Below are 12,985 nucleotides of genomic sequence, written 5' to 3'. Positions count from 1 at the left end.
ATATGTGTCCTACCCCTGGTATATTTGCTGCCCCAAGCACCTGCTGTTTTGCGGTACCTAGAGTGCCGCCCTGCCGCGGGTTTAATTCCCCCCCCCCCCCCCGCCCCCCGGTCCGGCCAACCAACCCAAAGCCCCCTGCCCCGAGCGACGGTGACATTTGTTTTAACAATTCTCTCAAATAGCAGGAGTAACATCGCCCAACTGCCTGGGGCTCAGCCTCCCCGTAGCATTGCAAATTGGAGGCAGAGAACTAGCCACACCCTTATCTCTAAGCCCTGCAAGCCTTACCCCCCAGTGCCGCCCAAAGCCCCGCCCCGCCGAGCACCACGCCGCCCGAAGCCCCCGGCCCCCTCCGAGCTCCACCTGGCAAAACAAACAAAAAAAAACGCTCCACCGAACAAAAAAAACCCAAAGAAAACAAAACCCTGAGCGCTGCCCCGCCCCAAAGTGCCGCCGCAAGCTTGTGCTTGGTCAGCTGGTGCCTAGAGCCAGCCCTGTCCACAACCCCCCGGCTGTGTCCTTGTGTCTGTCTGTCCCCACAACCCCCCAGCTCACCGGCTGTGTCTGTGTGTCCGTCCCCACAACCCTCTTCCTCACTGGCTGTGTCTCTGTGTGTGTGTCTCTGTCTGTCTGTCCCCACAACCCCCTGGCTGTGTCTGTCTGTCCCCACAACCGCCTCCCTCACTAGCTGTGTCTGTCTGTCCCCACAACCCCTGCCTCACCGGCTGTGTCTGTGTGTCTGACAGGGACAGACTCCGGCTGCTCACTCTCTGCCCAGGACCGAGAGCTGCTGCCTGTGACTCCCTCCCCCACCCTGCTGTGGAGGCGCGGCCAGGAAGCTCTGGCACTGCCCCTGGCAGCGCCCATTGGCTGGGGTTCCCGGCCAATGGGCTGTGTGCTGGACCAGCGCTTGGCGTCTCCGCAGCGTGCCGGGGCTGCGGGAACTGAGGGGAGCTGGCCCCTGTGTTGCTGAGCCATGGTGCAGGAACCCCCAAAGCACGGGGCCTGGGGCCCAAACACTGGTGGAGCTGGCCCACCTTCAGGAATGTTGGTGGCGCATGGGCACCACGGGCCATATAACTCGCTGCCTGTGCGTCCATATACTCTTCTCTCTACCATGTGGTCCGTGACACGGGCTTTGTTGCGCCATTTGTTTTTTCTCTTTCTGTTACAGAACTGGCTTTTCTACAAGCCTCTCACTTTGTCTTTTTTTTTTTTAATGTTCTATTCTTTATTTATAATATATTTTTTAGACTTTCTAAATAACCTAAATACATAACCTTTTTTCCCCCCAAAAAACTATTTAATGCCTTTATTCCAAAAAAATGCAGTTTTTTCTCTAAGAAGACCTAACACATTTGTGACTTAACTCTTTAGTCTCTTTTTGTAATTTAACACTCTTTTTCTATTTGTCTGTCTTTATCGCTTTGTGATAGTTAGCTTTATTTTGCAAATGATTTAAAAATGCCTATAAAATTATTTTGCTTTACAAGTGTTTAAAAATCTATTTTCTTCTAAACTTAACATGTACAACAAGACACACACAAACTGCCCTAAGGTTCCCCAGGGAAAAATATTTTCTTTTTCAAAATTGCTGACTATGCCAAATACGTATGCGTGCAAGTATGAGACCAGGGATGGGACATAAACTAAAAAAGCAAGGGTGGAAACCTGTCAAAGTGATGAATACTGCAGAGTTCTTAACTCCATGGGTAGGTAAGAAAAGGGTTAGTTCTCTGCCTAGAGGAGAGAGATGTGCACAGTGGGCGTGGTTTCTAAGCTAGGAAGGATTGAGCTGGCTGAATGCTGAATGAGTGGGGTGGAGAAGGCAAGGCTAGGGAGAACAGTGACTGAGAGGGAAATACTATTCCCTCCCGTCTTGCCACTTTTCAACCCCCAGAGCTGAAAGCACTTTACACAGGAGGGCCATATCATTATCCCAATTGTACAGATGGGGAAACTGAGGCATGGAGTGCAGACATGACTTGCCCAAGGTCACCCAGCAGGCGAGGTGGCGATAGAACCCAGGTTTCCTGAGTTGCAGTCCAGTGCTCTAGCCACTAGGCCACACTGCCTCTCTCTGTGAACACTCTGTTTTTCATTCCCACTTCCCTCACTAACTCCACAGCCAGACCTGTCCCTGTGACACACACACTGATCTCACAGTCCCTTGGCCATCCCTGTGGAGCCCACAAGAACTGGGCAGGATCCCCAGTTCCTTCCTGTCGCTGTTGTGCAAAGAGGAACAGAGACAGACACAAAATATCCCTCCCTCCTAAAGGGGAGGGGGAGTGTTTCTCACCCTCCCCAGTTATTTGAGGCACTAGCAAGGGCGAGAACTCTGTGCCTGACACTCCGCCCTCTCCTCTGGGAGGCATTAATGTGTTGCAGCACTGAGCAAGGCTGCTGCCCAGGGCTGGCTCCAGTCTTTTTGCCGCCCCAAGCGGCAGGGAGGGCATGATCAGCGGCAGCTCTACTGCTACCACTTCATTCTTCGGTGGCAATTCGGCAGCCGGTCCTTCTCTCCGAGAGGGACCGAGGGACCCACCGCTGAAGAACTGGACGTGCCGCCCCTTTCCATTGGCCATCACAAGCACCTGCTTGCTGCGCTGGTGCCTGGAGCCGGCCCTGCTGCTGCCCCTCCCTTGCCCCCAACCAGGTAGCCGGGGGAGAGTCTGGCACTGTCTGGGCTGGAACAAGCTTAGCAGGAAAGGGGCGGGTTCCACCCATCCCCCCTTAAAGCATCTCTATTTTATCCCCCTCCACAGCTATTGCCCAGTGGTGTAGCGACCCTCATGGCACCTTAACTCCCCTGCCGAGAGATGCCCTGGGGCCCAAACCCTGCCCCTTCCCAGAGCCTCAGCAGGTATCCCTGCAGCCCCCACTGCTGCACACCCTGCTGATGCATACCCAGGTTCACCCCTAGCCCTGTAGAAGGGTTTCCATTGCTGTCTGGTGCAACTGCATGGAGACCCCAGGTGGCTGCCTCACTGCAGGGCTGATTGTGGCCCCTGGTCAGCACTTTGTAACTAGAACATGAAATCACAAGTGCAGGGTCTAGAAGGGGGCAATCCCCAGGTAGCCCCCTCTTGGAGCATCCCTCCCCAAGTTATGCCCACCCTTACCCCTCCCTCCTCAGTGTCCCACTGAGGGACCAAAGGGCCCTAGGTTCATTCTGCTGCTTTCCACCTTCCCTCCCTGCACAGCTTACAGCTCTATCCTGCCACTGGAGGCTGGGGAATCTCTGCAGCAGCCACCTCCCTGCACCTGGGTTCAGTGCACTGGGAAGTCCTGGCCAGGTGCAGGCTCATCCTGGGATGCTGTTGCCTGCCATGTCACTCAGGCTCCTGGCCTGATGTGATCAAGATACCCAAGGCTGGGAGGCACCTCCCTATTGCCTACCCTGTGCATGAGGGAGCCTGGCCTGGGCCTGCCAGGATCAGCTACCCGATCTCACTGTCCATGGACAACACAATCTGTTGTTACTCTATGGGTGAGCGAGAGGAACATAGGTGCTGACTCCATGCGTGCTCCAGGGCTGGAGCACCTGGGAAAAAAATAGTGGGTGCTGAGTACCTACTGGCAGACCCCCTGATCAGCTCCTCCCGCCCACTGGTGGTCCTGCTCCCGCTGATCAGCTCCTCCCCCTCCCTCCAAGCACCCCCGCCCACACCATGGATCAGCTGTTTAGCCATGTACAGGAGGCACTGGGGGAGGGGGAGGAGCGAGTTTAGGGCATGCTTGTGGGAGGGGGAAGAACAAGGCAGGAAGAGGCGGGTGGGGGTGAAGCATGGGCAGGAAGAGGTGGGTGGGACTTTGGGGGAAGGGATGGAGTGGATTTGGGGTCTGGGGCAGAGCAGGGGTAGAGCACCCCCTGGCACACTAGAAAGTCAGTGCCTCTAGATAGGAGCACGCTACCCTTCATCCCTATGAGCTGCTTCCTGCAGGGACCAGCCACACTCACAATACTCATGAAGTTGTTGCTTCCAGAGGAACAGCGCACTCCAGCTGACCGGTTCCATGCAGCCCCCTGCACTCACACTTGATTTCACTCTCCCCAGAACTAACAAGGCACAGAGATTCCAGGAATAGCAAATTGAAATACTGGAAACAAATGGTTCTGTATCAGATGGAATCACAAGGGGATTCTAGAGACCAGACTGGCTTAACAAGCTCCTCCCCTGTTGTTTAGACTATTGCTCACCCACAGTCATTTTACAGCCAAGCTGGCTGTGAGCTACCTTTCATATGACAAACATGTTGTGAAGGATTCAGGGTGTTTCTTACCCTCCAATCCCATCATTTGGCTTCAGTCATGAACAGGGCACCCCCTGCTGTTTGTCTCAGCTTGTAGGTTCCCCTTTTGTAGCCTGTTTTTCCACACCCAGTTCAGTATGCAAACAGGCTACAGTGTGAGGCACACAGCACACAACACCCCAGTGGCCAGACAGGGAGACAGGCATATGTTACCTCCTGCCTCGAAGCATGCTCGAGGTCAGTCACCTCCCAGTGACCTGCCTTAACACCAAGACCTCAAAAGCATAATTGTCAGTCTAGAGCTGTGACGCCTTACGTATTAGCTGTACATACATCTCACAGTGATTATGTTGTCTAGTGGGTATGGCTTTCAGTGAACTATGTATATTCAACCCAGGGCTCCCTGTAATCCCTGTGCACCCCCACCCCCCAGTGCTGTCAGTTGTCACCAAGGGGTCCCTGGGTCACACATGGTGACTTCTCTCTGCCCCAGCCCAGGCTGTCCAGGTCCCAGGCACCCAGGCTAGCTAGCTGCTTTTTGGGGGTTCCCAGTGGGCAGTGAGCTCTGCAGCCAGAGCTATGACTTCCCCATTCAACTCAATGGGGTGTGAACACCACACCTGCCTAAGTCAGCAAGGTCAGCAGAGTCAGGGAGCTGAGCCTGCCTGGTTGGTTAACTTCATGGAGATGGGGCTTGTGGGTCTCAGGAGGTTTAAGCCTCTCAAACACAATGTCTACCCATGCACTGTGTGAACTTCAGCAGGTCAACTAAGGCTTTATTGCCGCCACAGAGGGTGCCTGAGGCAAGCAACAGTGGTTTGTTGCCCAGAGTGCGAAGTGCCAATGAACACACACCAGGGTGGAAAAGCAAGCAAAGAGTATTTGAGATCTCAAAGCGGTGCAAGGAGATGAACGCCTCAAATCATGCACCCCTACACAAGCAGCTTTTCTCTTTTTATAAGTTTTTTCCCCTCTTTCTCCACCCCCCCCTTCCCCCTGTAGCAGTTACTTAAGTGCAGGTGTATTAAGTAATCTTGGCCGCGGCAGCTCGTTAGTAAGTTTTCCTTCTGCAAGTTATCTTGTCCTTCTGCTAAAGGTGCACAGGTCTTATCGCTACTGCTTTAGACCGGTTTTAGCTGTGCTGCAACTGATAACTTACTGTTACACATTTAATTTCACAGCTGCTAGCTTTCTAGATCAAGTAGAGTTCAACATGGAGGAGCTTTGGTTCACTGAGGCCTAGATTTATGCCTAGTGACACCAACAGCGTGATGCCATTTGGCATGCGGGGGGGGGGGAGATTTGAGCGTGTTGCTATAATGGGGCACTTATGTCAGATGGAGGCAAATTTGAGTGTAGACATGTACACAGAGGCCTATGCAGGGCAATTTATGGTGACCTAACTTTATCATGTAGATGAGGCCTCAGAATATGGAACCAAATTTAGCCCAATGACTCCTAGGGCAGTGCCCTGGTGGGAGGGGGAATCTCCTGGAGTTCCCACAGTGCTGTGCAGGGTTGTGTGTACAGAGGGAGCCAGGGCAGTGACAATGGAGGAGGTGGTGGAGAAGGGTAAAATTGCAGAGTCCCCACCCCAAGGGTTAGGAGGGAGCCCCTCCAAGCAGCCAGCATGTGCATTGCAGGTTGAACTCTGACACTGAGATGCTTACACACACTTGGAGGTATGTGGATTCCCCATAAAGACTCAAAAGCCAAATAACTAACCCCCCCCAGATTCACAGTTAGGGGAAGCAATGCCTGAAATGGCACCCTCCTGGGCTTGGCCTGAATCTCCATGAACCAGGCCAGCTCCCCATTGTAGCCATCCATCCTCTGGGGCCAGACCAGCTACCTTCCAGGGGCCATGCAATCTGATGCTGCACTAGGACTCTGCAACAGGCCCTTCAGCTCACTGTGAACCAGGCTGCTAGTGCTGGATGTAAGTCTCCCTCACTGCAGTGGAGACTGACCCCAGCCCTGCCCCGGGTTGCTGAATGAGTGCCATCACTACATAGAGATCTGGCAGGTTCCTGGGGCTCCCTGCATCCCTGACGCACACCTGGCTTTGCAGGGGAGCCCAATCAGAGAGATGGTGTGTGTTGCCCAGGGCACCAGGCGATGCTGGCAGTGGGGCAGCAACCCTTGGCCAGGAACAGGAGAGTTCATTCATTGTTCAAAACCAAAAGGCTAATTTCTCTATTGAAAACTACTACAGAAAAACTTTTAGAAACTGCTGGAAATACCTAACTGGGTATTTTTAAAAAGCCCTTGATGGACTAAGTGTTTTTGTTTTAAAAAATTCTACCAGCATCAGCCATGTTATATTCCTGCTGTCACCATTTGAGAGAATGTCTGTCCTAGCAGTAGAGAGACACAGGGAGGTAATATCTGTTATTAGCCCAACTTTTGTTGGGGAGAGAAACAAGCTTTCGAGCATACACAGAGCTTTTCCTCAGGACCTGAGGAAGAGCTCTGTGTAGCTTGGAGGCTTGTCTCTTGCACCAACAGAAGTTGGGCCAATAACAGATATTACCTCACCCTCCTTACCTCTAATATCCTGGGTCCCACATGGCTACAACTACACTGCATATGTCTCCTGGCAGTATTCACACAGACAGAAAAGTTATCTCCACTGTCACCACTGGGGCAAGGTCTGTCCCTGCTGTATGCAGGATGGAGGGAACTTTTCTGCACCTTAGGTAAGCTTTGTCCAGCAGCAGCCCAGGTCACCAGCTGGCAAAGCCAGCTGAGTGTCATCCTAGATTAGGTTCCCCTAAAATCTGACTGTCTTCCAGTGCCACTCATCATATTGCATCCTCCAGCACAGTGCTCTGTCAAACAGGGGATAGCTGTGGCTGCGTTCACCAACTCTCTCCCCAAAATGGAGTCCTTTTCCCAGTGTCAGTGGGGGCTTACTGCCATACACTCACTCATAGCCTCAGGGCAGCCCTGAAAGCAACCCCTTGCCTCAGTCTCCCCCTTCAAGGAGCTTCTTCAATGATTCACACAGGCTGTTGTCCATTCATAGCCCATCTCAAGTTCTGGTTTTATTAAAATAACAAACTGGCAAAATAACATTCTCAAGTCCCTCTATTTACCCTTCTGTCAGTTCATGCTCAGATCTTTCCTACCTGAAGTCCCAGGTTTCCCTGCTGGAGGAGATTCACCCCAACTGCCTCTTCACTCTACTCTGCTCTGCTCTGTTCTGTTCTGTTCTGTTCTCCCTGAGATGTGCTCTCCCTGCAGCTTCCTGCTGATCTTAATTGAGTAATAAGTTGATTCCTGCTCAGCTGTGCCTCCTTAGTAACCAGGGTTGGCTGGGCCCAGGCAAACCCTTAAAGGGGCAAGTCAGTCTGTTATACACTGTTACTGGGGTGAACCACCATCTCTGTCATGCAGGCAAGCAAAGTGTGTGTTGTTTTGACATGGCTAGTGGCCCCATCCTGGCTGTGTCTCAGTCTTTTTCCTGCTTCACCTCTCTATGGTCAACCCAGCTCTCTTCCATCACAGCTAAACCTCTCATCCAGGCCTTCATCTCATGTCTCAGTCACTGAGCATCCTCCTCCCTGGCTGGGACCAATCCCATCTTCTTACTCCACCTACATCTGTCCAGAATGCTGCTGCTGCAAAGATCATTTTCCTGTGACCCCATCACCCATCTCTGGAAGTTTCTGACTGGCTCCCCTTCTCCGCCACATCACACACACACAAACCACTCATTGCAAGGCCCTTCCCTAGCTGATGTATCATGCTCCTATGCTATTGAGAGGTCAAGCCTTCCTCACCCACTTATTCCATTGTCCCACCCCACCGTCACCTCCCTGCTTCCTGCTAAAAGCTACCTCATCGCTGCTGGTGCTAACAATGGCTAGGAACTGCTGCTTCTCACACTGATCAGAATGGGGTCATTGTTCCTTGTGCTCCTCCATCACCTGTCTGTATTATCCTGTTGTGTCTAGTCTTGTAGTTAGATTGGGTAAGTTCTTTGGGGCAAATACCATCTCTTTGTGTATGTGGCTCTGAGCACACTGAGGCCCTGACTGAGGCCTCCAGGTGCTCCCACACCAATAATAACAATAAAATTAATGAGACTTCCGGAGACTGTAGCTGGGACTGAAACTCTGGGGGACTTGGGATTGTCTCAGAGGGTCCCCAAAATAAATATAGCATTGCCAACTCTCATGGTTTTGTCATCAGCCTCATGATAATTGTTTTCCTTAAAGCCCCAGCTCCTGGAGTCAGGTGATGATGATTTCAGCCTTCACTCTTAAAGAAAAAGTAAGTTTCTAGCCCTCCTGGCTATGGCGGAAGCTTCAAAATGTCACCCCAGCACACCCTAAAGTAGGAGTGGGCAAACTACGACCCCCGGGCCAAATCTGGCCCCTCAGGGGTTTGGATCTGGCCCACGGAATTGCTGGGTGGGAGGGCAGAGGGATCTGTGCGTTGCCCTTGCCTCCAGGCACCGCCCCCTGCAGCTCCCATGGGCCAGGAATGGGGAACTGTGACCAATGGGAGCTTCAGGGTAGGTGTGGCAAGGGCAGCGCATGCAGAGCCCTCCCCAAGTGCTTCGTGGAGTGGCGCAGGGCCGGGAATAGGGCAGGTAGGGAGCCTGCCCTGGCCCCACTGCGCGCTGCTGCCACCCCGGAGCTGCTTTAGGTAAGCGGTGCCAGGCTGGAGCTTGAACCCCTCCTGCATCCTGCCCCCCCAGCTCCGTGCCTGCACCTCACACCCCAACCCCCTGCCCTGAGTTCTCGGCTGCACCCTGCACCCCTGTGCACCCCAACCCCATGCCCTGAGCCCCCACCACACCCTGCACCCCTCCTGCACCCCAATGCTTGCTCTGAGCCTGCACTCCTTCCTTGAGCCTCCTCCTGCACTCTGCACCTCTTCTGCACCCCAACCCCCTTTCCTGAGCCCCCTCATACACTCCACACACCTCCTCTGCTCCAATCCTTTGCCCTGAGCCCTTTCCTGCACACCACATCCCCTGCATACAATTTCCCCACCCAGATGTGGCCCTTGGCCCAAAAAGTTTGCCCACCCCTGCCCTAAAGGCTCAGAAAGCAGCAGGCAAATAAAAGAACCCCAAAGCTGTTACTGTTACCAAATCTCATGGTTTTTGGTGAGCCCAACTCATGATTTTTGAACATCTGCAACTGGCAATATGGTGAATAGCTCCAGGGCTGGTGGGCACCTAGCCAAGTGGCTGCCCAGAGCCCTGGCTGGCAGCAGGGGCAGGTTTCTCTGGGGCTCTCTCTCTGGAGATTTTTCTCTGCTTAGGAAGGAGGGAAGGATCCTGGCTAATACCCCAGCACTCTTTCTGTCCCAGAGGGAGCACAGTTTGGCGGTGGGGGGGAGTCCATCAGCTGTGGCCACCAGGGGGCGGGCGGCCAGTCTCTCCATGACCAGCTGATCTGCCTCTTTTTTCCGGATATTGGGGGCTGAGCTTCCTGGGTCAGAGACGCTGCCGAGTCTGTAACAAACAGCTGACGCTCCCCAGCGTGGGGTGTGCGGGGAGAGCCCTTCCCTAGCGCCCCTCTGTGCCCAGCCGGGGGGACTCTCTCCGGGGGCTGGAACCAGCCCTGGGGCAGCCCCGGGCTCTGCCGACACCAGCCCCTGAGCCGGAGCCTGCAGGTGAGGGGAGAGACCCGGGGGAAGGGCTGGGGCCGGGCAGGAAAGTGACTCTGTATCAAGCCCCCCTCGCCCCAGCTCTGCTCCCGGGGGACCGGAGGTCTGCGAGTCCCAGAGCTGCTGCCCTCCTTGATCTCCCCCCCCGACCCCGGCTCTACCCCCCTGAGCGCCTGCAGGAGCCGAGCCAGCTCCGGGAGAGCGAACACCCCGGAACTGGGCCAGGGACTGAGTCTCCCGGGCACAGTTTTCAGGACTCGGCCCGTTGGGTTCACAGTGGGAGCTGTGCGGTTTGGAGAATTCGGCTCCAATTGTGGGTGCTCAGTTCTTGGAAATATACCCCCCGTCTCCCTGCCGGAGGGGTTGGGGAGACAGAAGCTAAATCTGGGGATAGGAATCGGGTTTGCCAAATGTCCAGACAACTTGGGAGCACAAGTGCCAAATCCCACCTTAGGGAATGACATAGACACTTTCTCTCTCACTCTCAGGTTTTGTTTTTTTTTGGAAGCTGTTAATATAGACAAAGCTCCAGAAACTCTGAGCATTAGTTAACCCTGATGTAACTGGGGTGGACTGGAGAAGAAAGGGATGAAATTATGAAAGGGAGTGAGACTGAAAATCAGCTGTAACTTGGAAGAGGAGAGATCGGCTGGGCCATGACCGATCACCCCTGTTTTTGGCTTCTTTGACCTTTGTTTGGCACTATTTTGTTTTCCAGTTTTCGGGTATTATAGAAAATCTCTTTATAGTCCTGTCCGCAGTTACCCTAGGTCAGTGTTTAAAAGCAAGCCCAGGGAGAACACACACCATTTATTTTGTATTGGGGTAGCACCTAGAGCAGGGGGCTTAAACTCAAATGACCATGAGGGCCACATGAGGACTAGTACATTGGCCTGAGGGCCACATTACTGACACCTCCCCCCCCCCCACCAACCGACACACAGCCCTTGCTCACCCCTTCCTGAGCCAGCCTCTCCTCCTGCCCCCATCCAACCCCTCCCACAAAATCCCCACCCCAAACTTGCCCTTCCTCCACCCAGGAGGGTGCGGGGTTGCAGGTGGGTCAGGGTAGGGGTTAGGGCAGAGGGAGCGGCAGGGGCCTCAGCAGGATAGTGTGGGTGCAGATGATGAGTCGCAGGGGGTCAGGGCTGGATTCGGGTGCAGGAGGGTGCAGCAGGTTCAGGGCATGGTTGGTGTGGTGCACGAGGGGAGGGGCGGGTCAGGCAAGATGGGGTCCAGGACGGGTGACGGCAGGAGCTCAGACAGTGGTTGGGGTGCGCAGGGATACCTGCAGAGAAGGTTCAAGGGCAGGCGTATGCCCTGCCCCTGCCCCTGCATGGAAGCATCTGGACAATGGTAGGAAGAGGTTCAGGTGTGTGCTGTGCTTCAGCCGCCCCAGCAGCCCCATGGCCAGGAAGGAATCGCGCCAAGGAGCGCTGGGGGGCGTCCTGAAGCAACACAACAACACCACCTTGCGCCCTCCTGCCTCATTTGTCCTGCTTCCGGGAGGCGGTCAGCGGAAGGCAGCAGGACCCTCTGGCCTGTCCCCCCGGTGCGCCTAAGCAAAGCGCTTAATAAACGCGAGAGGGGGGCCACGAGAGTGCAATGTCGCAAAAAATAACCTTGCGGCTGAGTCGATGACGCTGACACTAAGAGCCATGCAGGACCAACTGTTTTGAGCAAACGTGCATACAATACAGAGCCCTGTCCCAGCACGATACAGCTACATTCACACCCTCCTTAGCCATTGCAGGTAGCATGATACTTCCGCGGGCTTTTTAATTAACCGAACGGGAACAAGAGCCATGCCACTGGAATCTGAACCTGAAATAGGCGCACATATTTAATACGGAAGAGAATAACCTTAAACTAGGGATGTGGTGCGTTTCAACATCACATGGTGTCTCTCTCCATCAATTGGGTTATCAAAAATCTAGACAATAGCCAGAAAACCAGCCTGAATGCATTGAATCATGGATATATTTCGTTCGCCAAGGCACATCAGATGGTTATAGATTTTCCTTCGGGCCTAAAAATCTATGAATTATAAAATAGTAATATGATCAAAATCATTTCTGTGCAGATGACATCTTTCAGTTAGATTCTTTTACAGCATATTAGCAGTACTTAAGCCTGTGCATAGAGACAACAAATGAGTTGGGTATACTTTGGTTTGGCTAAAACCTCACATCAGATCATGGAGTGGAAAATATCGGAGGCAGTAAAAATACAACAGCAACAGTAAGGGCAACACACATCTTTCAAGTTGGGATCAGGGCAAGAGCCAATTCAAATAAGGGGATTAGTGGGCATCTAAAGTTGACAAAATGAGTGAAAATATCAAGGAGAACACTTTGTAGCTAAAGCCAATGTAATCAAGGTGTCGGGTTCCAAGGGCAAAACTAAGGGTCAGAAAATCATTATAAAGGGATGATTTACTTTGCAAGTCACTCTAGCGCTATGCAGGCCTAAATCACTTGACTCAGTGACCTTGAGGCTGCTAATATTCAAAGAGACACTGCTCATTAACTCATACTAGCAATGAGAGAAAGACAAAAAGGCCTTGGTGTGTCTCAGGAGATCGGATAGTTCCCTCTTCCTGCCAACGTGGCCGATTGGCAAACGGGTCAGTAATTTCGTCCCAGTTATCACATAAATAAGATGTGACCATTCATGTAAAACTGCTGCCTCTCCAGTTTCACAGCCATAGTCCTAAACTCAGGGCAGAAGACCGTGCCAAGAGTATGAGGCCTAGCTCGATGCTCAGTGAGGGACCGCACAGCACCTGTAACTGATAGCTGTCAAACCGGAGATCTAACTTAGAGTTTTCCATTTCTTCTTTGTCGCACTTTGTTCCCTACGGAATTGCTGAGAGCACAAACACCCCAGGTGTGACTCTTAGCTATGTGTAAAACATTTGTCCTGTGTCCGGGAATGCAACATTTTCTGGCATCAGCACAAGATGAGAAAGGGTACATTTCAAGAAACCTTTTGAGTGGCATGCCCAGAAATATGTAAAACTCACCCATTGTCCTTTCCCATAGAAACAGGATTAGTGTCCTAAACCTCAAGGACCTGTATGAGCGGTTAGCTGTGTCAA

General features: G+C 53.0%; 2 protein-coding genes across 2 annotated transcripts in view; both read left to right on the top strand.

Annotated features, from left to right (window-relative positions):
- The window catches only part of LOC116827151 (uncharacterized), a 75,488-nt gene that overhangs the window by 21,175 nt on the left and 41,328 nt on the right, over positions 1 to 12,985 (top strand). Inside the window, exon 4 of the mRNA XM_075072077.1 lies at positions 9,806 to 9,891. Within this exon, the coding sequence (XP_074928178.1) occupies positions 9,806 to 9,891 (86 nt within the window). The remainder of the gene's footprint in view (positions 1 to 9,805; positions 9,892 to 12,985) is intronic.
- LOC116832036 (uncharacterized) overlaps positions 9,838 to 12,985 on the top strand; it is a 524,829-nt gene continuing 521,681 nt past the window's right edge. The window contains exon 1 of the mRNA XM_075071995.1: positions 9,838 to 9,891. The gene's annotated coding sequence lies outside the window, so the exon portion shown is untranslated. The remainder of the gene's footprint in view (positions 9,892 to 12,985) is intronic.

This window comes from Chelonoidis abingdonii, chromosome 13 (assembly GCF_003597395.2).
Source record: "Chelonoidis abingdonii isolate Lonesome George chromosome 13, CheloAbing_2.0, whole genome shotgun sequence".
Taxonomy (NCBI): domain Eukaryota; kingdom Metazoa; phylum Chordata; order Testudines; family Testudinidae; genus Chelonoidis; species Chelonoidis abingdonii.
The sequence above is the reverse complement of the archived record's forward strand: the minus strand, read 5'-3'. Positions and strand labels throughout refer to the sequence as shown.